We start from the raw sequence: 26,885 nt of genomic DNA, 5'->3' as shown, positions 1-26,885 counted from the left end.
GCGGCGAGCGGCGCGGACAGTCGGGCCGACGGAAACGCACTCTCACTTCCGGCGTCCGCACGCTCACTTCCGGCGGGGAGCGCAGGCGCACTCACCCACTTCCGGCGTCGGCGCCGCGCGGGGCAGGTCGGGAGTCCCTCCGGCGTCTTCCCTCCTCCGCGGGGGACTCGGGGTCATGGGGCCGGGCCGCGCTGCCGCCTGGACCGCCCTGGGTGCGGCGCTGGGGCCCGAGCGAGGAAGGCCCGCAGCAGCGCGCGGTGAGCGTCCCGACGTGCGCGTGCGTGCGTGCGCGCTCCCGAGGGCCGGACCTCAGCGAGGGCGGAGGAGGGTCTCTAGTGACCGCTGTGTCCCGGCCCCCAGCCTGGGGTGGGGGATGGGGAGTGGGGAGGACGGTGAGGTTCCCTGGCCCGGGGCCTTCGGCCCTCGGAGGTGCAGGTAGTGAGCTCCCTGCCCCTGGGACTCGCCTCGTCGGCTCCTTGCCCAGGAGGGACCCCCGCTTCACCCTCCCGGGGCGGCTTCCTGGGGACGCCCCGGCTTGGGTTAGTAAGCATTAATTAAGCACCTGTTGCACGCCCGGCTCAGGACTGAGCATACCCAGAAGGCCAAAAGACAGTCCCTGCCCTCGAGGAGCTGCCAGTCGGCTGGGGGAGGGGCCCGGGGTGGGGCAGTGGACCACGCTGGCCCCCAAATAGCCCGGGCCCCGGGCCTGCCGCGATGGCCTCGAGCGAAGTTCGTGGTCCAAGGGGATGGCAGACTTAGGGCCCCGACTGGTGGGTGGGTGGGCATCCCCTACGGCCCCGCTGCCTTAGTCCGGGTCTTTCATGACAGAGAAGTGGGCAGGGGGGCGTCGGATCTCCCTCCAGCCCTTTCCTTGCCTGCGCTCGCTTCAGCTCCAGCGGCTGCTGAGATTTTTAAAAATGAATTTTTATCGAGATCTTTGGTCATTTCATGGCCCAAATATCTCCCAGGTTCCCAGAGAACCATTCCATATAGCAATTCATGTTTTTTAAAGATGGAGGAAGAAGAATCAGTAAAGTTAATACATTGAAAATGGTGTGAAAATACATGCAGTGTTGGAAACCTCTGCTGTAATGGGTGCGGGTGTGTGGAGGAGGGTCTTCTCTCCTTCCAGATTCACTGCGCTTGGGTGGCGATCCTTGTGTGTGGTGTGTTCTTGGCTCTGCCTGCCATCATGCCAGTCTTTCCATCAGTGTTCACCCCATTCACACCTTCTGACAGACAGGTGGCCACGGTTTGTTTAGCCACTCCGCAATTGATGGGTATGCCACACAGAGTGCTGCTATTAACATTCTTCTTATCAACAGCCTCCTGAGATAGAGGCCTACTCATGGAATCTCTGGGTCAAAGGGATAATAGACATTTTACTCCCTTCATTTGTATAGTTCCAAGTTGCTTTTCAAGATGGTTGTACCAATTCAAAGCCTCACCAGCAATGCACTAACGTGCCAATCTTCTCACAACCCTTCTGCTGCTGAGTGGTTGGTTGTAGACTGTTAACAGCTGGAATTTTCCTGTCCTTGTTTCCTTAGGGTGGAGGTATCTCTGCCTGTGTAGACAGCCTTCTGTTTCCAGAGTTTGGGGGAGTCTCCGGGCTCTCCACAGATCCAGCAGCATCTCTCTGTGGGAGCAGGTGTTACCAGAGAAGATCCTGAGAGGGGCAGTTGTGAATGTGTCCAGCTCTTGGCAACGAAAGTAGGTGGCCATTCCTAGAGGGACCCTGGGTCCCAGTGGGTGAGGGGACATCAGAGCTTTGAGGTTGGGAAATAGTGTCAGAGAGTAGGCTTTAAGGACGGATACAATCCTTGTGCATATTAGGAGCTTAATAAGGGCTTGTTGCTTAATTGAAGTTAGATAAATGACAAGAAGGAATTATTGGAGACGTCTGCGTCTTGAGAGATGCATGGAATCATAACATCTCAGAGTTGAAAGGGACTTTTAAAACCCTACCTGAAGCGTGAATTCTCTCTGAAGTATATCCAATGAGTGCTGGGTTTGGCAAGAGAAGAACAATCAGTGTGACCATATTAAACACTCCAAACCACATGATCATCCCAATAGATACAGAAAAATTCTTTGACGAAGTACAACACTCATACTAAAAACCCTATAAAGTGTAGGCATGGGGGGAATTAATAAAATGTATCCATCTGTAACCAAAAGCAAGCATCATGTGCGATGGAGATACACTAGAAGCCTTCCCAGTAAATGCAAAAGTGAAGCAAGGATGCTTACTCTCCCCACTATTATTTGATATAGTCGTCGACATCCTAGCAATAGCAGTAAGACAAGATGAAGAAATTAAAGGCATAAAGAAAGGTTAAAAAAAAAGATAAAATTATGCTCATTTGCTGATAACATTATAATTTACTTAGAAAATCCTAGAGATCACCAAAGATACAAATTGAGATATATTCAACAGAATTACAGCCTGCAAAACACATCCTCAAAAATCAATAATGTTTCCTTATAATAGTAACACCCAAGAGGCAATAATAGGGAGGGAAATCTCATTTCAAATGACTATAAAATGCAAAGACTACAGTTTTGTTTACAAAGTGCTCCTTAAAGAAATAAAGAAAACTTAAATAGCTGGAGGCAGTGTAATAAAAATAATACTAACAAAGTTAATGTATTTTTCAATGCTCTCATGGCCTGTGCTCTCATTTTATAAAAATTTTATTTTTTTTGATTTATTTTTAGTTTTCAACAATCACTTCTATAAGTTTTTGAGTTTTAAATTTTTCTCCCTCTCCTCCTCCCTCCCCAAAACAGTGTGCAATCTGATATAGGCTCTACATATACATTCCTATTAAACATATTTTCACATTAGTCATTTTGTAAGGAAGAATTAAAACCAATAGGAGGAACCACAAGAAAGAGGAAACAAAACAAAACAGAAGGAAAAAAAAAGAGCAAATAGTATGCTTCGATCTGCATTCAAACTCTGTAGTTCTTTCTTTGGATGTGGATAGTATCTACCATCATAAGACTTTTGGAGATGTCTTAGATTCTTGCATTGTTGAGAAAGGCTAAGTCTATCAAAGTCAGTCATTGCACAACGTGGCTGTTACTGTGTACAACTTTCTCCTGGTTTTGCTCACTTCACTCAGCATCAGTCCATACAAGTCTTTCTAGGTTTTTCTGAAGTTTACCTGCTCATCATTTCTTATGGCACAATAGTATTCCATTATATTCATGTACCACAACTTGTTCAGCCATTTCCCAATTGATGGGCAACCCCTCAATTTCCAATTCTTTGCCACCACAGAAAGAGCTGCTATAAATATTTTTGTACATGTGGGCCTTTTTCCCACTAATAAAGTAATTTACATGTATAATGCTATGCCAATCAAATTACCAAGGGAATACTTTACAGAACTTGAAATATTAACAAAATTCTTTTGGAAAAATAAACTACCTAGATTGTCAGGGGTAATAATGAAAAGACGTAGGGACAAAGGGAGTGATAGCCCTTCTTCCTGACCTCAAACTATATTAAAAAGTAGCAGTCATCAAAACCACGTGATATTGGCTAAAAAAAAAAAAAACAGACCAGACAAGAATCAAAAACAATGGAACTCAATAACCCAGTGTTAGAAAAAGCAGGAAACATAAAATTCTTGGTCCAGAACTGCCTGTTGGGAGAACAGAACTATGTAATCCAATCCCATCAGCATTTATTAAGTGCCTGCTATGTACCAGGCACTTTATTACCATGGTTGATAAGCTGCCTCTAGCCTCCTCCTGGCCATGCTGCTTCAGCATGGCAGGGGTCATCTTTGGCCTTTCCCTGCTTCGTGGGTGTTCTGACATGGCCTCCCCTCTTTCTTCCTCTGAGCTTCCTATTCTCCTTTGTGTGCTGTGAGAGAGAAGTTTCCCCAGTGAGCCTCATTTTCTTTTCTTTTTTTTTAGCCTTTTTTCTTTTAATTCTTTCAATTTAACATTTATTATTTATTTTCAGTATTCTTTTCTTTTTAAATTTTGAGTTCCAAATTCTCTCTCTTCCTCCTAGCCTCTCCCCTATCCACTGAGAAGGCAAGCAAGTGATACCAATTATATATGTGAAATAATGCAAAACATTTTTCCGTCTTAGCCATATTGCAAAGAAGTGTAATAAAGTGAGAAAATTATACTTCAATCTGCACTTGAGAGTTCCTCATTTCTCTCTCTGGAGGTGGGCAGCATTTTTTCATCATGAGTCCTTTGGAATTGTCTTGGATCATTGTCCTGATCGAGGTAGCCAGGTCTTTCACAGTTGATCACCATTACAACATTGCTGTTACTGTGCACAATGATCTCCTCGTTCTTCTCACTTCAGTTTGTATCAGTTCATATACGTCTTGCCATGTTTTCCTGAAACTACCTTCCCCCTTGTCATTTCTTAAGCACAATAGTATTTATTCCCTTACAATCATATATTCCCTAGCTGATGGGCATCCCCTTAATTTTCAATTCTTTGCCGCCACAAAAAGAGCTACTATAAAAGTTTTTGTACAAATAAGTCCTTTTCCTTTTCCTTTGATCTCTTTGGGATACAGCCCTAGAAGTGGTATTGCTGAGTCAAAGTATGCACAGTTTTATAGCCCTTTGGGCACAGTTCCAAATTGCTCTCCAGAATGACTGAATCAGTTCACAACTCCAGTAGTGCATTAGTGTTCCAATTTTCTCACGTCTTCTCCATCATTTATCATTTTCCTGTTTTGTCATGTTAGCCAATCTGATAGGTGTGAGGTGGTACCTCAGAGTTGTTTTAATTTGCATTTCTCTAATCAATAGTGATTTAGAACATTTTTTCATATGACTATAGATAGCTTTAATTTCTTCATGTGAAAACTGCCTGTACGTATCATTTGACCATTTATCAATTGGGGAATGACTCATTCTTATAAACTTGACTCAGCTCTATACTTGGTATGCATTTGAGAAATGAGGCCTTTATCAGAGAAGCTTGCTGTAAAAATTTTTGATATTACTTCTTTGTGGAACCATTTAGCATAGTGTCGTTTTCCTGATTATCCCTTTTAATTAAGTCTGTTTTTGCTTTTGCTTATTCTGAGATCACAATTGCTACTCTTGTCTTTTTTACTTCAGCTGAAGTATATTAGGTTCTACTCCAGCCCTTTATTTTAGCTCTGTGTATCTGGTTCAGATGTCTCTTGTAAACACCATATTGTTGGATTCTGGCTTTTAGTCCACTCTGCTCTCCATTTTCGTTTTTATGGGTGGCCTCATCCCATTCACATTGACGGTTATGGTTCTAAGCTGTGTACTTACCTCCACCCTATTTTCTTCTGTTTACCCTTCTCTCTCTCTTTTTATCCTGTCCTCCCTCAGAAGTCTGTTCTGCTTCTAACCTCTGCCTCCTTTAATCTGCTCTCCCTTTTGTCATTTTTCCCCTCCTCCTTTCTCTTCTTCCCTTCCCCTCCTATTTCCCTGTAATCCTATTGGGTAAGTGATAATGTCTATACACTCTGAGTGTATATGTATGTTCTTTCCTGTTTGAGCCAATTCTGATGAAAGTGAGGTTTAAGCATTGCCTGTCACCCCCCCCCCCGGCCCCCCCTTCCCTTGTAAAACCTCTTCCTTGCATACTACTTTTATGTGAGAACATTTCCCCCACTCTCTCTCTTCTCCTAGCGCATCCCTATTGCTCCCCCCTTCATTATTTTGCAGATCACTCTAACCTTGACTCACACCACGCCCTCTGTCTACATAAACTCCTCTTAACTTCCTTAATAATGATAAAATTCTTAGGAGTTACATGTATCATCTTCTCATATAGGAATGTAAACAGTTTAACTTGATTGATCCCCTTATGATTACTCTTTCATGTTTACCTTTTTATGTTTCTCTTAAGTCTTCTGTCTGGATGCCAAATTTTCTATTCAGCTCTGGTCTTGCTATCAGGAATGCTTGGAAGTCCTCTCTGTTTCATTAAATGTTCATTTTTTTACCCTGAAGGATTATATTCAATTTTGCTGGATAGGTGATTCTCAGTTATAATCCCAGATTGTTTGTCCTCCAGAATATCATATTCCAAGCCCTCTGCTCCTTTAATGTGGAAGCCACTAAATCTTGTGTGATCCTGACTGTGGCCTCACAATATTTGAATTGTTTCTTTCTAGCTATTTGCAATTATTTTCTCCTTGACCTGAAAACTCTGGAATTTGGCTATAATATTCCTGGGAGTTTTCATTTTAGAATCTCTTTTAGGAGGTGATCAGTAGATTCTTTCAATTTCTATTTTACCCTCTGGATCTAAGATATCAGGGCAGTTTTTCTGTTTAGCTTCTTGAAATATAATGTCCAGGCTCTTTTTTTGAACATGGTTTCAAGGAGTCCAATAATTCTTATCTCTTTTCCATTTATTTTCTAGGTCAGTTGTTTTTCCAATAACATAGTACACATTTTCTTCTATTTTTCTTCATTCTTTTAACTTTGCTTTATTGTTTCTTAATGTCTCATGGAGTATTGGCTTCCACTTGCCCAATTCTAATTTTTAAGGAATTATTTTCTCCAGTGAGATTTTGTATCTTTTTTTCCATTTGGCCTATTCTGCTCTTAAAGAAGTTCCTTTCTTCAGTGAATTTTTGTCCTTTTTTTTTTACTATTAGGCCAGTTCTGTTTTTTAAGGTGTTATTTTCTTCAGCATTTTTTTGTGCCTCTTTTATCAAGATGTTAGTTCTCATTTTATAACTTTCTTGCATCCCTCTGATTTCTTTCCCCAGTTTTCCCCCTATCATTCTTATCTCTTTCTTTAACTCTTCCAGGAATTCTTATTGGGCTTGGGTCCAATTAGCATTTTTCTTTGAGTTGTAGCTGTTTTTGCATTGTTATCTTCTTCTGCATTTATGTCTTGGTTTTCCCTGCCACTGTAGTAGGTTTTTATGGTCAAGGTTTGTTTGTTTGTTTGTTTGTTTTTTATTGCTTGCTCATTTTTCCAGCCTATTTCTTGACTTTGAACTTTATGTTAAAGTTGGGCTCTGCTCACCTGGGGGTTGGGATGCACTGTTCTAAGCTTTAGGTTATTTTTGTGCTGCTGTTTTCAGAGCTCATTTTTGGGGGGGGGGGTGGAGTTCTGTAAGTTTTTGGTTCTTCCAAGGTGCTATGATCTAAGGAGAAGTGTGGTCACTCCTTTCATGGTCTGCACCCTGGTCCTTACCCAGGAAGGGCCCCTGCTCCCCTGCAGCCACAGGTGCAAGCACTTCTCTTGGCCCTGGAACCGTGACCAGGGCCTCTTCTCTCTTGTGACTGACCCATAGTGCTCCTTTCCACCTTTAAACTGCAACCCAGAACTGTGTATCAGCAATAGAGTTGCTGGTCAGCACCAGCTGTACCCAGTGCCGGCAATGGATCCCTTGTTATCTCTTTCTGACCAGTTGTCTGGTGTCCACCGTCTCGGGGCTGAGAAGTCATGAAGCTGCTGCTGTGGCCACCTCCACGGTCTGCTGCTGGTGCTGCCGTTGTGTGCCATGCCCGGCCTCCACCCCGGTGTTTTATTAGGCTGGAAAAATGTCTCACCTTGACCTTTTGTTGGCTCTGCCACTCCAAATTTGATTTGAGATGTTATTTTGAAGTTATTTGGAGGGAGATGTTGGGAGAGTTCAGCTGAGTGGCTGCCCCTGATCTGCCATCTTGGCTTCTTCCCCCTCAGCATCATTTTTCCTAATAACTAAACTTTGCAAAGCAAGTTGGTGCATCATCCATTGAGCTTTACACTGACCCTCTGAGGGAAGGTCTTGAGTTGGAGTGAGTAGCTTAAGGTCCTCAGGGTTATCAGAGGGAGCTCAGCCCTAGAAGAAAATGGCCGCCTTATATCTGTTATATGGAATTTACTAAGTCAGTGTTGGCTTTCCATTTACACTCTAGAAAATGGCAGGTACTATACAATCCATCTTCTACAGGCAGGTCAGCAATTGCTGAAGAATTTTCAGAAGCACCTGAATGAAAACCAATTCTAACAGTGTTACTAAATTACTTTCTTCACTTTGGGACCCTCTCACCTCAGGCTTATTGACCACACTCAGGAGGACCCAAGGAACATCGGTATCTGGCACTCTTCTTCAAGGGTGGCCCCCAGCTCCCTGTATAAGCACACAATTCACAAGCATCTATTAAGCACCCATTAACCATGTGCCAACCACAGAAGGTACTGTTTCCTTGCCCTCCTTGATTTTCTATTCTTTGGGGGAGAAACAGCATGTGCTTCTATGAACAAAATATGCACAAGCTTCCCTAACAGTTGAGGGACCAGAGAAAGCATCAGAATTAGGGTTCTTGAGTGAGTCTTGAGGTAATAAAAGAATACAGTCAAGGTGTGAAGGCTCAAACAGCATGTGCTTCTGCAGGCCCAGAGACAGGAAAATGCTGCATGTGAGGAAGAGCAAGAAATCATTCAACACAGGTGATACAAAGCGAAAAAAAGGCAAAAATAGCCCCACCCTCTAATGAAGGAAACGGCATGAAAATAACTTTTCAAGAAACACACTTGGAATGCAAAGGTTCACCTAGAGTTAAGATGAGAGGCTGAATCAAAATCTATGTTGCTTTTGTTGAATTTTGAAAAACTGGGGTAGCAGCCATATTTTAAATAAGGTTACAGTCAATGTAGGCATGATTTAAAAAAAGAGTTCTAATTGGAATTAGAGTTATTACATTATGCTAAAAGGTACCATAGCTAATGAAAAAGTATCAATGGTAGATATATAGGTATGTGTATGTATGTGTATATATATGTATATATATGTATCACATATGTATATAATATATTCTCTTTCACTGAAAAGCAAAGCAACTAAATAAAGGAAAAATTAATTGAATTGAACAGGAGAAGTCCAATTTAGTTATAAATAGTGAAATTTAGATAATGGGGGACTAATGTAAACCTTTTAGACCTAGACCAATATAACCAAAAGATAACCAAGAAGATAAAAACTTGAACAGAATTTTAGAAAAGTTAGAGATGTTGAATCTGGTGATTACTGCGTGGGAATAGATAGGAATTTATATAACTCAGCTGTATATGGCATCTTTACAAAAATTAACCATGTATTGGGGCAAAAAGAAATGGATAAGTAGAAATACTAAATATTTTTTTGATCACAATATAATAAAAAATTCAATAAAGATCTCCTAAAGGAAGAAAAAAATAATTGGAGATTAAACAACATAATTTGAGAAAATTTTGTCAACAAATTATGGAAAATTTTCATCCAAGAAAATTGCAATGATGCAATAGCAGCACTTAGCGGATGTGGCTAGTGCAATTCTGAGGGGAAATTTAGATCTGTAAACACTTTCGTTAGCAATAGAGAGAAAGAACAAATCAATTGATCGTGCAGTAATTTAAAGAAATGAACAAATCAAATATCCCCATATAAGAAACAAAACAGAAATTATGAAAATTAAGAAAAGTATAATAAAATTGAAAGCAAAAGCAAAAAAAATTGATAAAGCTATCAGCTGTGGTTTTTTTTTTAAAAAACATCTGATAAAATGAACAGCTAATGTGATTTTTAAAAAAAGAGGGACACGAAATCGTTCATATCAGAAATGAAAGATAACAGTAACTGAATGTTTAATTACATTAATAAAAGAGGAGATAGACTTTAGATAGCTCAGTATCAGAAAACAAATTGAACATGCATATATGAACTCTTAAAGATAAAACACAGGGACCAGATGGATCTACAGGTGAATTCTATCAAACATTCAAAGAACAATTAAATCAATACTACAAAACTGTTTGTAATAAGAAGGCACCCTTCCAATATCTTTTTTCTTTAATTTATTTTCAATTCATGGGACAAAACAAGCATTTCTATAACAGAATAAAAAAGATGATTACACATGGAGCTGCAAATCTACCATGTACAGCTTGCTATTCCCTCCAAATATACAACAGTTATATAAATTTCTCTTTTTTCCTTTTTTTTTCTCACTCTCCCCCCCAGTAATGGCTACCATTAGACACAAATAGGTGTATATATGTGTAAAATTATTCTATACATACTTCTGTTTATCAGTTCTTTCTCTGATACAAATATGGTCTTAATACCTAAACCAAGGAGAGACAAAGCAAATAACAGACCACTATCACTGATGAACATTGATTCAAAAATTTTAAGCAAAATATTAGCAAGTAGGCTATGACAGCATAGAAGATTATATACCATGACCAGGTTGGATTTATATAGTGTTGATTCATCATAAGGAAGAGTATAAATATAATAAACAATAACAATAAATCCATATGTTTATATCAATAGATGCTGAAAAGACTTGACAAAATTTTAACCCTATTTCTCTTAAAAACTGGAAATCAGAAATAAGTGGACTTTTCCTTAACATAATAATATTTATCTAGATCAAAGAGCAAATATGTGTAATGGAGAAAAATTAGAGGCCTTTCCAATAAGATCAGGGATAAAGCAAGGATGCCCATTATTATTACTGTTTAATATTTAGTAAACTATACTAGAAATGTTACTTGACTCTAACCTTATTATCAGTAAGACAAGAAAAAGAAATGGAAGGAATAAACATTGGCAGAGAGGAAACAATTACAGCTTTTTTTGGATACTATGGTAGTATTCTCAGAGAACCCTAGAGAGTCAAATAAGAATTAATTGAAATATGGGGTGCCCATCAATTGAGGAATGACTGAAAAAGTTACAGAATATGATTTGGTGGAATACTATTTATGCTGTAAGAAATGATGAAGGGGGTAGTTTCGAAGAAGCCTGGGAAAACCATTATGAACTGATGCAAAGTGAAGTCAGCGGAACCAGGAGGACAATTTATATAATACCAATAATATTGTAAAGACAAGCAACTTTGAAAGATTTAGTAACTGTGATCAACCCAATGATCAACCACAAGAACTCTTATTTTTATGCACACACACATACACATTATTTTCCCCCAATTACATGTTAAAATAATTTTTAAAAGTTTTGAGTTCCAAATTCTATCCCTACTTTCCTCTCCCTGGAGGCCCCCCCCACCACTTCCCTCTGAGACAGTAATCAATCAGATATTAAGAACTCTTGAAACATACTGTCCATTGCCAGATAGAAAGGTAATGGACTTGATGTAGATTGAAACATGTTTTTCCTTTGAACATGGCCAATATGGGAAATTGTTATGCTTAACTACTGAACTTAATGTTTATAATGAGGTTTGTTTATCTTGCTTTCTCTGTGGGGGAATGGAGGAAGGGATGAGGGGCCCGAAAGAATGTGGACCTGAAAATAAAATAAAATTGAATAAAGATTCTGTATAGATAAAAAAGAAAAAAGAATTATTGAAACAATAACTTCAGCAAAAGTTCAAGGTATAAAATAAATCCACGTAAATCCTCAGTATTTCTGTATAGAAACAACCAAACCCAGCAAGAAGAGTTACAAAGAGACATTCCGTTCAAAATAATGATCAAAAGCATAAAATATTTGGGGGTGTATCTGTTGAGATTCAACCAGGAGCTTTATGAATCCAACTATAAAACATTTTGTGGAAATAAAGACAAACCTAAACATTTGGAGGGACATTAATTGCTTATAGGTAGGTTGAGCAAATGTTATAAAAATGAAAATACTATCTAAATTAATTTCCTTATTCAGTGCTGTATTGGTCAGACTCCCAAAAGAACATCTTATAGTGCTGGGAAGACAATAACAGACATCAGAGAGAAGAATCAATGGTCAAGAATCTCAAAGGAAATAATAGAAAAAAATGAGAAAGAAGGGAGTCTATCAATACCAGTTCTCAAATTCTACTACAAAGCAGTAATCACTAAAATGACTTGGTATTGGTTAAAAAAAAACAAAACCCTGAGGTCAATCGGTACAAAACATACAGAAGATACCAAACAGCAGCTTAGTTTTTGATGAACCCAAAGGCCCAAGTTACTGGAGGAAAGACTTACTGTTTGACAAAACCTGTGCAGGTAATTGGGTAGCAGTCTGTCAGAAGTGAAGGTGAAACCAACAGCTCATACTGTATGCCAAGAGAGGCGCCAGATGGATGTGTGACTTAGATATGAAAGGTCACGTGTCCATATTATATACAAATTAGAGGAGCACGAAGAAATTACTTTTCAGATCTGTGGATATCACTAACCAAGTGAGAAAGAAGATCACACGAGACAAAATGGGTCCTTGATTATATATAATTAAAAAGTTTTTGCCCGAGCAAATCTAATGTTGTAAAAATCAGAAGGGACTGGGGCAGGTAGGTGATACAGTGGATAGAGCACTGGCCCTGAAGTCAGGAGGACCTGAGTTCAAATGTGGCCTCAGACCAAACACTTGACATTTATTAGCTGTGTGACCCTGGGCAAGTCACTCGACCCCAATTGCCTAAAAAAAAACCCAAACCAAGAAAAAAATCAGAAGGGAAACAGATAAATGGGGAAAATACCTTTGTAGCAACTTTGTCTCATAAAAGTCTCACGTCCCCACTATAAGGAACTGATTCAAATTTGGTAAAACTGAGGACCATTCCTTAGTAGATAAATGGTCAAAGGATATGAACAGGCAGTTTTAAAAGGAAGAAATCTAAGCAGTCAGCAACCATATGAAAAAAGAATTGCAAATTCTTGCAAAAAAAATTGCAAAAAAGACATGCAAAGTAAAGCAGCAAAGATGACGAATGAGGGAAATGATCAAAGGAGGAGGGGCTGCAGGAAACCAGGCATCCTAATGTGCTGTTGACAAAACTATGCACTGGCCCAGCCATCCTGGAAAGCAATTGGAAAGAATGGCAGAAAAGTTACCAAAATATGCATGCATACCCTTTGTCCCAGCTCCTACTCCGATACCCCAGAGAAATTAGAGGAAAGGGCCTATGTGTACAAAAGCATAGGAACTTTTTTCACAAGATTGGAAACTGAGCTGATGTCTTCCCATTGGGGAATCACTAAACAGATTGTGGTACATGAATGTAATAAATTCTGAGAAATGATAAAAAATATGGCTTCAGAGGAAACTAGGAAAACCTCTGTGGGCTGATGTAAAGTGAAGTGAGCAGGGCTAGGAGAATAATTTATTTAATGATGACAACGTTATAGAGAAAACCAAATTTGAAAGATTTTAGAATTGATTAATGTAAAGATAAATCATGAGTCCAAAAAAAAAGTTGAAATAATTCACTCATCTCCTAACAGAGAGGTGTTGAACATAAAATGCATAGAGATCCATTCATTTTCAGATATGGCCAATGTGGGAATTTCTTTTCCTGGACTATGCAGCTCCGTATTGAGGGCTTTACATTCCTTTTAAAATTTCCTTTATTAAGTGCCTACTATGGCACTGTGCTAACCAGTAGGCATGCAAAAAGAGGCAAAAGACAGTCTCTGCTTTCATGGGGAGGCATCTGTAGAATTCCCTTCTAATGTGAAACATGGAGATGACTGCATTGAGTACCTGGACTGTCCCATCCAGGAAGGGGGAACCTTCTGTCCCTTGCATCTGCTTACCCCTCCGTGAGCCGTAGTCTGGAGAGGACCTCCATTATCTCACACTATCTGTGTGACCATCCCAAGGGAGGTCATGGAGCCATGAACCATGGAAAAATCAGGCAAGATTGCTGGAGACGGAGTTGGTGGCGGAGAGGGGATGTGGGAGTGTGTGGGATGAGCCCTCATTGTTCTGTTGCCCCCAGCTTCCTGGGTCTTCCAGGGCGCGATTGTCTCTTTGTGGGGGCCTTCGGTGGCTGTGGAGCAGGAGGTGACCGTGGAGGAGAGAAGCTCTCCTTGCAGGACATAGCGGAATTGATTCGGACCAAAGCCTGCCACAGAGTGGTGGTCATGGTGGGTGCTGGGATCAGCACCCCCAGCGGGATCCCAGACTTCAGGTGAGGAATGCCCTCACCCTCCTTTTTCTCTGCCTCCTTCCTTCCCTGGCTCTCACTCTGGGCCCTCTGCCTCTGGGTCGGGGTCTTGCCATGGGAGGCTGAGGCTCTTTGCCCTCCTCAGGTCTCCAGGGAGTGGCCTTTATAGCAACCTGGAGCAGTATGACCTCCCCTACCCTGAAGCCATATTTGAACTGGACTACTTCTTCCACAACCCCAAGCCCTTCTTTGCTTTGGCCAAGGAGCTGTATCCCGGAAACTACAGGCCCAACCTGGCCCACTACTTCCTCCGCCTGCTTCATGACAAGGGGCTGCTTCTGCGGCTCTACACTCAGAACATTGATGGACTCGAGAGAGGTGAGTGCGGCTTTTCCCCTGATGCTCCCCAGGCAGCTGCCTCTTGGCACAGTGTGGGCCCTCCCACATGTCTGTCCCCTGGCTTTCTTCTCTTGTGTGCCCAGGGTAGACACGGCCAGGGACAGTGAATGGTTAATGAGATCAGGCAGAGGGAAAAAACTCCAGGGCCCAGTTCCTTCTCCTTTCTCATGGAAAGACTCAAGAATGCTGGGAAAAAGAGAAACCTCCCAAAACAGCTGTTGCTACCCTGGCCAGCCCGTGGGTGAAGTCACCAGTGAAGATGGCCTCTGGGCCTCCAGATCCTGTGTGGGAAGTCCCCTAGACACCCAGTTCTTCAGTCTGCCCAGCTTCCTTGACACACACACAGGAGTCACCCCTCATCCTTCCATTTTTAGGTCGTCTTCCCTTCTCCTGCGGCTGCCAGCTACCTTTCCTTCCTTCCTTTCCCCCTTGCTCTGTCAGCCTTCATCCCAGGGTCACCCCCACCACTGACCTCTGCTCTTTCCAGGGCACGGCCATGAAACAGTGCTGCACGTTAAGTTATCTAAGCTCACCGGGGCCTTTCCTTGATATGGCCCAACTCCTTTCACTCTCCCCTGGTCGGCTTCTGGGTCCGGCTCACCCTGCTCTCCTCCAGCCCCCCCGCGCCACCTCCCATCCTCAGCCAAGGACCTGGCCTCACACCTTGGCCAAGAAAACAGGCCATTTGCCTTGAGTATCTTCTTTCAGTTCTATCTCCTTACCATCACCCCATCCTCTCTCTTTTGCTCTTGTCTTTGAGGAAGGAGGGGGCCCTTTGTGCTTAGGCCAGCTCCTCCCCCTGTGCCCCTGAGCTCACCCCTTTCCATTTCCTTTAGGGTGGAGCCTGCTGAGCTTCAGCCTCTCTTTATCCCCTGATCCTCCTCTCTCCTCTTTCCTGTGCCTTCTTTCTCCTTCATCTTTTCTCCCTTTCACAGACTCCTGATTGCCTCTCTACCCTTCACGATCTGGCTCATTCTGATCCATCACTGGACTGAGACCACCCTCTAGGGTCACTAATGAGCCCAGTGCCTCTTCTCATGTGCCAAGCACCCTGCCCCCGTTGCCTCCTCCTCCTGGTTCTGTCTCTTCCCTCGGCTTTCTTGCACTGCATTCTTGTGGTTCTCCTGCCTCTCACCCCTCTTCTCTGTTTGCTTTGCTGGTTTGTCCTCCTCTTGACCACTGGCTAGGGGAGCTTCTCCAAGCTGGTCTTTCTTCTCCATCTCCCGCCACACTTTCTCCCTTGGTGATCTGAGCAGCACTTTTCCAAATCCATGGATGTGTCTCCTTCATCACCACTTGCCTTCTAGACTCTCTGCCTGGATGTTCTGGAGGCATCGCAGGCTCTACACATCCAGATCAGATAGCACTGGGTCCGGCCCCCCACCACTCTACTCCACCTGGTGAGCAGGAATTTTTTTTGGTACTTGTATCCTTCATACCTAACATAATGCTTGGCACACAGTAGGTGCTTAATGAATGTTGGTGGACAGGTTGATGGATGGCACCACCATCCTTCCAGTCACCCAGGTTTGCCACCTCCAAGCTGGCCTTACCACTACCCTCTTCCTCAACTACCATACCTAGTCAGCTGCTGGGTATTGGCCTTTCTTTGGCCACAACAACTTAGAATTAGCGGTCACGCAGCCAGCCCTCTTGTGGGGCCCCAGCCGCCTGGCAGCCTTGCTCTTCCTTGGTCTGTCCTTGATATAGCTGACATAGTATTCTCCCCAAATCACTTAAAAATCCCGACTCGTTCTCTGTTTGCACAAGGTCAAGGCCCGTCTTGTCACTGTTTTGCCACGTTGTTTCCCTTCACTCACTCTTATGTTCCATCTGCTGACTGGTACCCGAACTCGCCATTTTGTCTCCTGTCCCTGTTTTGCTCAGCCTGGCATCCATGCTTGGAATGTTCTCCCTCTTCTTCTAGAACCTCAGGTGCCCCCTTTGATTAGATTATGGGGAATGACGGTGAGTGGGTAATGGATTCCATCTGCCTTTTGTCCCTGTGTCTCATGAACCGTATGGAGCTTTGGCAGTCAATTCTCTTTATGCTCTCTGTGGTTACCCACATCAGTGTCTTACTGTGTTGCACAGGTGGGGTTAGGGTTAGACCCCAGGCCCTCTGGGCGTGGCAGAACGTCTGGCATAAGGAGGGACATGTGGTCCTTCCTGGCCAACAGCTCCGGGTTCAGAGGTGGCAGTGCTGACTCTGGGCGTATGTGTGGGTGGACTCGCCTCACCTCCTCTTTGCGTTTGGATTGCAGCGGCTGGCATCCCTGCTACAAAACTGGTGGAAGCCCATGGCACCTTTGCCTCTGCCACCTGCACTGTCTGCCAGCAGTCATTTCCAGGGGAAGAATTTCAGGTAAGTGACTGTAGGTGCCTTGAGGGTATGGGCTAAAGGAAGAGGGGTGTAGGAGATGGAACTGGGGACCCAGCTGCTCCTGTCGAGGGGAGTATCAAGCTCCAGGGATAGCCTTTGGCCCATCAGACTAGGAAAAGGGGAAACTGTGAAGGCATATCTAGGATGGGCTTTTACAGGTGGGGCTGAGTGGGGCCCTCTGGCCAAGAGGTGAAGCCACATAAGGGAGTCTTGTGCTGGGGGGAAAGTGGGAGCTAGCCACCATGGAATCTGACTGACCATGATGTCAGACAGAGTGGTGGGAGTGGGATTGTGTTCCCAGGAGAGCATGTCAACATGAATTAGGAAAGCAGTGAGAAGGAATGAAATACATAGTGTATAGGAAGCATCATCCTCTCTACCCACCAGGTTACAAACCTGTACTCATTTCAAGTCAGTCAGCCCATCATGTTATTCCTTCCTTCAATGTGTCTCTGGTCTCCATGGCTTAATAATAGACTCTACCTTACAGGCTTGTTGTAAGGATAAAATGAGATAAAACGGGATAAAATACTGTGTCTGTAAAGCAATTTGTGAATCTTAAAGGGCCCCATAAATCATTATTATGGCCAACCCCTGGCCTCCAGTTGTCCAGGATGGAGACTTTGTGCTGGAATCACACCAATAGCCTGCCTAGGGGACCAGCCTCTAAGATTCTGGCCCTATCTGTCAGCTGGTGGTTTTGACTCTATAGAAGGAAAACCTTCCTAACAATTACATCACCCAAAGTAGAAAGGCCTACCTGGGGAGGGAGGGGAGGGGATTTCAAGCAGTCTGGTGGGCTGCTTGCCAGCCAAGAGTCAGAGGGGATGGTTCCTTCCAACTTGGAGTTTCTGTGGTCAGGCGTGGGGTGTGGGGGAGGAGGACCAGGAAGAGGGTGGGGAAGGTGGAAAGAATCCCATGAGGCTTTGAGGTCAGGAGGAGCTTCTAACAGAGCAAAAGTTACCAAGAACAATGGAGGGTCCTCCCGATTAGCGATCCTTAAGCAATGTCAGATTGACCACGTTTTGGTCTCACGGCAGTCTTTGGACCTTCTAGAGATGGGGACTTTTCATTCAGGTGCAGGTTGAAATGGCGTTTGAGAGCTGGATGCTGTCTCAGACGCAGGTGGAGGATAAACCCTTCCTGGCAAGTTGGGCATGCTGACTACTCTCTTGCTGAGTTTTCTTTTAGGTGGATGTGATGGCAGACAGGGTCCCCTGCTGTCCCATCTGCACAGGGATCATCAAGCCTGACATCGTCTTCTTTGGAGAGCAGCTCCCACAAAGGTTCTTCCTGCACATGGCTGACTTCCCCATGGCAGATCTGCTCATCATCATTGGGACCTCTCTGGAGGTCTGGAGACCCTAGGGGTAATGGGATTCAGTAGAGGGCTATAGGACAGGGATGGGGGAGGAGAAAGGGCCAGTGGGTGCCTTGCATTCTGTTTAATTCATGGGGTATCAAATACCAGGGACTGCATTTGGCACTAGGAACCTGGAGGCAGAAAGCTTGTCCTAGAGTAGGCTAGATCACAGGTTAGAATGTGATCATGGGAAAGAAGGGAGAGATTGGGGAGAGGAGAACTGCTACTGTGTGGCACTTGGAGGAGTTCAGTATCTCCCTCACTGGAGGCCAAACCTGCCTCACTGGCCAAGTTTGAGCTGGTTAGGTGATCAGGAGAATATGGTTGGAAATGTGAACCACATCTGCTTTGCCGATGAAACGTGGACCGTCTCACAGTAGCAGTGAGTAGATTCTGAGTGGTTTGGGATGGCCAAAGGATGTTGACCTGGAGGAAAGTCTCTGTTGTACACCCTGTGTCAGCCAGCATTTCAGAATGATTCCGATGAAAAAAGGGCAGATACTTTGGTGATCCTCCCACCTGTCAGTCCACTTCTCAGTTTTCTTTGCTGAGGACTCCTTACTCAGAGTACCAGAGAGGAAAGCAGCAAATCTGGAGGGTTCCACGTTCTGTCCTGGGCCCTGTTTTCTCTACCCTCTCAGAGATCTCGTCAGCCCTCATGGGTTCAGTGATCACCTCTATATAGATGACACTGAGATCTGTAGATAATGGTGTCTCTACTGAGCTCTAGTTCTGTCTGTTGCCTTAGCTATCTTGAATGTGATGCATCCAAAATGGTTCTCCCCAACTTTCTCCCCACAGGGAAGGGCACAGGCTCCTCACACTCCTTCAGCCCCCATATCCCTGCTGTTACTGGAGTTCAGTGGAGCCATCAGCCACGGGAGTTCAATAACTCAGTTAACTGGGATGTCTGTTCTGAAGTCTCCATGGTCAAGGCTTGATGCCTCCCCCCTAAATTATCCCATATTTAGTTTGTATTTACTTAAGTACATATTAATTCCCCCAATAATATGTAAGGCCCTTGAGAGGAGAGATTGTGCCATTCTTTTATCCTCAGGGCATAGCCCAGAGCCTGGCACTGGTGTGGGGTGAGCCAGGGGAGACATGGGAAAGGCTGTGGCCAATGGGTAGAGGTGAAATGAATACAATTTAGCAGCTGATTGGGTATTTGGGTAAGGAAGGGGAAATGAGTCAGAGGAGTCTGGGAGATGGGGAGGACAGAAATAAGTTTGGAGGAAGAATGAAATGGGTCCTAAGGTAAATCCAGAAGGCATGGATGGATGGAGAGAGCTCCAACTGTATCCTTCCCAGCACCTAAACTCCTTATCCATTTCTGCTGGCCTGTGGGATCTTGACTCAGCTCCCATGTTATCCCTCTTTACCCCCATCACCCTATGCTGTGCATCTCTCCCCAAGTGCTCTGGCTCTTAGGTACCGTCTTGGGGAATAATCCTGCCTTGCTTCCCTTTCTATCTGTCACTCATTTTAAAAAGGTAGGTTTTTCCCCCAGTAGGTTTTTATTTATTTCATTACATATTTCCCAATTACATCTACAAAATTTTTAATATTCATTTTTTTAAATGTTGAGTTCTAAATTTTCTCCCTCCCTCTACCTCCTCCCTTCCTTGAGAAAGCAAGCAGTTTGATATCAATTATAGGTATGCAAAACATATTTCCATGTTAGCCATGTTGTAAAAGAAACATAGACCAAAAAAACCCCAGAAAAATAAAGAAAGGAAAAAAAAAATGTGCTCCAATCTGTATTCAGAGTTCCTCAGTTCTCTCTCTGGAGGTGGATAGCATTTTCTGTCATGAATCCTTTGGAATTGTCTTGGATCCTTGTCTTGATCAAAAAAGGGTGAAAGTTTTAATATGCTGACCTTGACAAGAATCCACAGACAGTGTATTGTTGATCCAATGGTGAATCTCTGCTCCATGTTCTGAGTTTTTCTAAAAGTAGATAATGAACTCAGCATGTTTCCTGAACTAAGCTGTTCTGCTTTTCTCTCTCAGAGCTCTTAGTCACTAGTTCATTCATCAATATTCTTGTTGGTCTGTAGTTGTCTTTCTGTACTTTGGTTTCTTTCTGATTTATTCTCCTTCCAGAAAGAGTGTGGATAGACTCTCCATTGTGAGAAAGGGAGCAGTGTGTAATGTCTGGAAAGGTGGGTTGAGGTCAGATGATGACCACATTTGTTTCAGAGCAGGAATTTATGTAATATTGGAATTAATCGTTCTTTGAATGTTTGCTCCAATTCATTTTTTAAAAAGAGATTTTTGGGGGGAATATCTTTTTGTAAGGCTGAGGATTGATTGAACCAATAATAACCTCTTCCCACTTAGCCCTGATGCATCTATCAAATGAGCGTACAGCTTGCATGGATTAGCCAGTCAGAGGTGTGAGACCGACACGTATAAGTACTTTGCCAGATCTGTTTAAATTGGTTTAAACCGAAGGTCTGGTGCAGTTCTTAGGTTCCTGGAGCCTAGGGGCTCCAGCTTCATCCTTGCCACCCCTCTCCCTTCTCAGCCCTGTGACTGACCCCACCTCTTCCTTCATCTGAAGGACCTGAAGCCTCTGTGGGGTTTGTATAAAATCAGAATTGGAGATTGAAGGCTCTGTCAGGAGAGAGGAAGGAATCAGAATCCCAAGGACAGACCTGGAAAGAGAAGGGCCAACAGATGGAAAGAGAAAGAAAGGTAGGATTGATCTTGGGCAGGGAAGAGAGAGAGATGGAAGGAGGCCATTGGCCCCTCCAGGCTTCTTGGAGAGCAAGATTCAGGCTCAAGGCAGTAGTTGTCCTGCCTCCCCAGGGACTGGGGGGGGTCCCAAGAAATGGCTGGCTCTTTCTACCAAACATTTCCAGTATCCTGAATTCTGAATTTGCCTCAGCCACTAAAAAGGCCATGGGTTAGCTGGAGATAGAAATTCAAATTAAGGCAGGGAACCAAACCTCTGTCTTATTGTTAGGAATTGTCCTTACTGGGGGCTGTGGATGATTGTGATTTTATTCCTAACCTTTCATTTGATAGAATTCCCTAAGGCAGCTGAGGAGGGAACCACCTGGGTCTTGAGTGGCCATTATACTTTCCCTAAGGCATCAAATGAGCTAATTATTTTAACTGGGTGACTCTTTGCCTTTGAAGAGAGTGAAATAGGAAGGAAAGGTAGATGAAAACTCTTGCTGGTTGCCTGCACCCACCCTTTTAGACCCCAGCCTTTGCAAAGGAGTAGGAGGCAGGGAGGCATCTTCTCATATCTCATCTTTGGAGCCAAGCTGGGTCCTTATGATTTTGTATCATTCAGGTTTTTTTCTTCTTTTTAAAATTTTCTTATTTTCTTTGCTTTTCAAAAAATTTTTAACATTGGTTTTTAAAAATTGTGAGTTCCAAATTATCTCCCTCCCTACCACCCTTCCCCCACCCCTTGAAAAGGCAAGCGATATAATATCAATTAAACATGGGAAGTCATGCAACACATATTTCCATATTAGCCATGTTTGGGGGAAAAAGCAAGAAAAGTAAAGAGAGTGAAAAAAGTCTTCCACTCGGCACTCAGAGTCCATCAGTTCTTTCTTTAAGGTGGGCAGCATTTTTCATCATGGGTCCTTTGGATTTGTCTTGGATCATTGTCTTGATCAGAGTAGCTAAGTATTTCATGGTCAGCCATCCTTACAATGTTGCTTTCACGTGCATGCTCTCCTGGTTCTGCTGTCTTCACTTTGCATCAGTTCATGTAAGTCTTTCCAGGTTCCTACTCATCATTTCTTACAGCACAGTGGTTTTTCATCACAGTCGGCGACCAAAACTTAGCATTTGGGGTTGATTGTTTTGTGGTGTTGGTTCTTTCCACATACATTGTTACAGTAATTGTGTATGTTATTCTCACTTTTAAAGCTATTTTGTCCCGAATTTTCTCCTTTTCTCCCCTCCCCATCTTTGGTCATTTATTTTTGGCTTGTTTGATTTTTTTCCCCCAGAGATTGGGGCTGCTTAAATTCTGTGTTTCTAATTTTTCTAACAAAAACATTTTCTATTTCTGTAAATATTCCTACATTTCATGTAAGCTATTGGTTTTGTTGACATGTAATGGGGCAAAATTGTTTCCGATAATTTCCTTTATTTCCTCTTCCTTTGTTATGAATATGATTTTGCATACCATTGATCTATTCTTTTTCTTTTGTTGGTAAAAGTGCTTAGAGATACCATTTTTTCCCTATGGGTACAATCTACAGTTTTTGGATGCCTTGTCTCATTGTTGTCACTTTCTCTGATGGAATTATTGGTTTTTCTCTTGTTCTGTTCTGTGATTCTCTAAATGACTGAGTCTTTATTTGCATGTGAATCCTTTCTCCAAACATCCTTTGTTGATGATAGTATTTATTGTGTCAGTAGAGAATGCGGGTATCACTTGTGCTTTTCATAGTTTGTGAGGTTTTTGTGCTTCAGTACGTGGTCAGTTTTTGCGAAGGTCCCGTGCATGTATCCCTGAGCATGAGGTATATGTGAGGTAGGACCTAAGAATCAGGTTGAGACCTGCCCACTTCCACAGAGAGAAGGGAGGGAGTCTTCTGAGTGTTGTTGGACGAGTGTCTATGTCTACGTGTACAGATCAGTATGTAATAAGTGTCTGCTGTGTGCCAGGCAGAGGGGCACAAGACAGTCCCTGCCTTCCAGGATCTCCCAGTTTACTTGGTGAGGCAACCTGCAAACAAATAAACAAAGCACATTTATATGGGCAGGATAAAAAGGAAGGAAAGATCCTGCCCTTCAGAGGGGTGGGGGAGGGTTTCGAGTAGAAGTAGGATTTTAGCTGGGACTTAGAGGAAGCCAGGGAAAACATTCCAGGCCTGGAGGACGGCCAGAGAGAATGCTTGGAGCTGAGAGATGGACTGCCAGGAGGCCAGGTGAATTAGAAGGATGGCCAAGGGCATGAAAAGTGATGCTGTGGAGACACTGGGTGGCTGGGATGCTCTGGATAGACTGTGGACACTTGGACAGAAAGGGGGATGGGTGGAGAAAGTGGATGACATACAGTTAGAGATGTCCAGGGCAGTTTGGGAGTCATCTGCATAAAGGTTACAAGCCTATGGGAGCTGATGAGGTCACCAAGTGAGAGTGGAGAGAGAGGAGAAGGCCCTGGGCAGGTAGGGAGCAGGACCTGGGGGAGGATCCAGCCAAGGAGAAAGAGGAGGAAGAGCAGGAGAGAGGCCAGTTGTGTGGGAGGGGAGGGTCTGGGCCAGGAGAAGGAGGCAGGCGGGGCCGGTTTTGGCAGTTCCTTGGTCTCTTTGGAAGGGGCAGTTTGAAGGCCAGCGGTGAGATACCAGATGTAGACAAGTTTTCCTGGGACTGAGGAAGGAAGTACATGGGGTGGTGGAGGCCAGGGAGGGATTTTGTTGGCACATCACCTGCATTTCCCAACACATCCCCCTTCCCCCACCTCCAAACAGGTGTCACTTAGAACAGGGAAGCCCAGAAAATAGTTTAACAAATTGAACTGACCTAGTGAGAGCTTTTCAAAGTTGGGGAAACCTAGGTGTTTTTGCTGCCATTGGTGAAAGAGCCAGGAGACCCTGAGAGATTGAAGAAGGGGTGGAGGTGAGATTGAGTCCAGGAAGAAGGGTTGACCCTGGGGAGGAGGGTGGGAGGCCCCTGGACAAGTCAAGGGGTACAAGGTGAAAGGAGACAAAGAGCCTATGGTGAATGGCCTTGGTCAAGTGAGAGGGTGAGGAAGAAGAGAAGGTTTGGACCAGCCAAAATGGGGCCTGGGAGGGGTGGCTAGTTTGGGAGGAGCCTTCCTCATTCTCTCACCACCTCCCTAGATCAGATCTTGGCCTTTTCACTGGACTTACTACTTCCTTTCAGTCAGTCAGTCAACCTGCATTTATTAAACACCCGCAGTGTGCCAGGCACTGTCTGGGGATACAGAGAATGACAAACCCAGGCCTTGTCCTCAGGGAGCTCACATTCCAAGAGGGGAACCATACATCAGATAGAGGGAAGGCTTGAGTATCAGGGTCTGGTGGGCATGGGCCAGGAAAGGTGATCTGCGAGGCCATAGGGAGCCATGGGGGTTGTTAGGAAGAATCCTTCGGTGGCTGATGGAGAGCATCTGGGGGCAGGCTATCCTCCCCCCACTCCCTTTCAGAGGGATTTCCCCAGAGCCCCTCCAACCCCCCCTTTCCCTTCACATTCCCCCCCTTCCCCCTGCCCCCCAGTTCCTGAGTCATGTCAGCAGAGTCAAGTCAAACAGAGTCTTCCCATGAAAGCAGACATGGGTTTTGTCTCTTTTTTCTTTGTTTTTGTCTCACTCACAATTCAGTTAAACCAGCATTTATTAAATGAGGGGAAATGAAGAATGGCCTCTTTGGTCAAGGAGTTCACAGGCTTACAGAATAAGAGGCGACTCATTGGAAGGAATAGGGTTTGTTTGTCCTAGAGAAGAGAAGTATTGAGGGAAACAGACCCTGCCTTCCCTTCCCGCCCCCCACCCCCACCCCAGCACAGAACCAGGAGCCCCAGGGAGTCATATTTCAGCCCATCCAAGGAGAAACTTCCCAACAAGAGGAGTTGAAAAAGGGGTGAGTGCCCCATTCTTGGAGGTGTGTGAGGAGAAGTCAGATCTCTGGTTGGAGACTTTCAGGGACATGGTTGGTTGAGGTGCCTCAGTCGCTTTCTAGCTCTGTGATGCTAGATGGGGAAGGGGTCTCTGGATAGCAGCTCCCAGGGCTTTGGGGGCTTCTGAGAGATGGCCCAGTGATGTGGGACTGTGGCCACTGTTTTAGGTGGAGCCTTTTGCTAGCCTGTGCCAAGCATCCAGGAGGTCCGTCCCTCGAGTGCTGATCAATCGTGAGCTGGTGGGACCGTTTGCCTGGCAGCCTCGTGATAATGATGTGGCCCAGCTGGGAGATATCATCAGTGGGGTGGAGACGCTGGTGAAGGCCCTGGGCTGGACCAAGGAAATAGAAGACCTCATCCAAAGAGAGACTGACAAGGTAGGAGAGGCCTGTAGAATGGGTGCATGTGCGGGCCCTCTCCTAGGCATGGTTGGAGGCGAAATAACAAATGATCGTTAAAAATAAAGATAAGAGCTAACATGTATATAGCACCTATGGTGTGCTGAACAGTTTACAGTCACTGTCTCGTTTGATCCTCACAACATCCCCAAGAAGGAGGTGGCTGTTATGATCCCCATCTTACAGATGAGGAAACTGAGGCAGACAGCCCTGAAGTGATTTCAGCTGCATTTGAACTCAGGACTCCTTGACTTCAGACCCCTCTAGTGCCCTTTAGCTGCCCCTAATATATAAGTTTTTGTCTTTTCATTCAGACTCTGGCTTCTGAGGGGTATTAGGCTGACCCCTGTATTTGGGTCTGGCCTGATGCTGCTGGCTGTGGCTGTCAGTATGGAGGACAGTAGACCAACTGCCCTCGACTTCCCTGGGGATTTAGATGGGAAATGGAAAACCACCTCTGGGGAGGTGGGGAGGGGCGCAATGTGGGAACTGAGGAGGGTGTACAGGAGGAAGCACCCCACACTGCCTGGGGATAGGGATGCCTTCCTGGGCACTCAGGCTTGGAGGCACCGGCCCATGGCAGGGGTGGAGAACCTGATGCCAGCCACAGCAGTGACACCATGAGAGTCAGAGGCTGGGAGGAGTGCCTGGCCACACTCGTGCTTTCAGCAGCGCAGACTTTCGAGGCTGCACAGCTCTAAGTGAGGCAGGAAAAGGCGGGACAGATGTGAAAGCCACCTCTGCTTGCTGCTCTCTCCCCCTCCCTCCCTGCCTCCTTCCCCCCTCTTTCTCACCCACTCCACCCCCCTTTCTCCTTTGTCCTCTCTCTCTTCTCTTTTTCTCCCTCCCTCTCTCTCCCCCTTCTTAGCCTCTCTAACTCTTCCCTCTGTCTTCCTCTTTTGTCTGTGTCCTTTATCCCCTCTTCCTCCCCTTCCCCCTCACTTTCCCTCCCCCTTTCCCCATATCTGTGTCTCTCTCTGTCTCTCTCCCTGTCTCTCTTCCCAGAGTGAATACAATCACTTCTTCCCCACTTGAATTGAAAAGCAGTTCCCGTGTTCCCCTTAGATTCTCTGTGAACACCAAATGTCTCTCTCACACAGAGGTTAGTTAGGTGGCAGACACGAGATCATTCATGAGATGAGTGCACAGTCAGAGGGTGACCATGGTCAGGCTGCCCGGCTGGGGAATGGGCCCTGGGTACCTTCAGCATCACCCCTCTCTTCAAGGGGAACAGCAGGTGCCAGGCAGTGGGTGGGGAGTGGAGGGAGGACTTGAGTCCAGGCCTCATTCCCTTCTCAACCTTCATTTTCTCTCACAGGATGCCCTCTGAGAGGCAGTGGAGATGGAACAGGACCCAGGGCAGGGGTTCCTGGAGCCCAGGGGCTCCAGCTTCATCCTTACCAGCCCTCTTTTCAGCCCTGTGGCCCACCCCACCTCTTCCTTCATCAGAGCCATGAATTCAAGATCTTATGTGGAAGCTTGGTCAATCAATAGTCAATAAACATTTATTAAGCACCTACTAAGTGCTTGGCACTGTGCTCAGCTCTGGGGATACAAATTCGAACTGATAGTCCCTGCCCTCAAGGAGCTTACAATCTAACAGGAAGACTCCACACAAAAGAAAGCTGAAAAGGGGGTGTGTGTGTGAAATACCAAGTGTGGGGGCCTGTGGAAAAGGCAAAGGAATCCCTAAAGAGTGCAGCCAGGCTGGAAATGAGGCGATGTTCGGGGAGATGTCAGGCTTGTTCCCCTCCTTAAGTGGGGGAGTTTGTGCCAATCAAAGTGGCCAAGGGCACCAGTGATGCCCCATGATGAGTTTACTGGAGGCATCTTCCTCAAGAAGCTGGGATCCAGGGGCTGACTGGGGGTGCTG

At 44.7% G+C, this 26,885-nt stretch overlaps 1 protein-coding gene across 1 annotated transcript; it reads left to right on the top strand.

Annotated features, from left to right (window-relative positions):
• The first annotated feature begins 175 nt into the window (after positions 1-175).
• Positions 176-26,535, top strand: SIRT3 (sirtuin 3). The gene is made up of 8 exons (XM_027860223.1): positions 176-257; positions 1,551-1,713; positions 13,684-13,875; positions 13,997-14,229; positions 16,515-16,615; positions 17,825-17,986; positions 24,782-24,991; positions 26,331-26,535. The coding sequence occupies exons 1-8, from the start codon at positions 176-178 to the stop codon at positions 26,340-26,342; spliced, it is 1,155 nt and encodes a 384-aa protein (XP_027716024.1). The 3' UTR covers positions 26,343-26,535.
• Positions 26,536-26,885: the final 350 nt, after the last annotated feature.

The sequence above is a fragment of the Vombatus ursinus genome, unplaced genomic scaffold, assembly GCF_900497805.2.
Source record: "Vombatus ursinus unplaced genomic scaffold, bare-nosed wombat genome assembly UNPS02014176.1, whole genome shotgun sequence".
In the NCBI taxonomy this organism is placed as follows: domain Eukaryota; kingdom Metazoa; phylum Chordata; class Mammalia; order Diprotodontia; family Vombatidae; genus Vombatus; species Vombatus ursinus.
This window is presented reverse-complemented; position numbering and strand designations above follow the sequence as displayed.

Coding starts and splice junctions, on each gene's coding strand:
- SIRT3 (XM_027860223.1), top strand. CDS start 176: ATGGGGCCGGGCCGCGCTGCCGCCTGGACCGCCCTGGGTGCGGCGCTG. Junction 258..1,550: donor AAGGCCCGCAGCAGCGCGCG/GTGAGCGTCCCG, acceptor TTGTTTCCTTAG/GGTGGAGGTATCTCTGCCTG. Junction 14,230..16,514: donor CATTGATGGACTCGAGAGAG/GTGAGTGCGGCT, acceptor TTTGGATTGCAG/CGGCTGGCATCCCTGCTACA.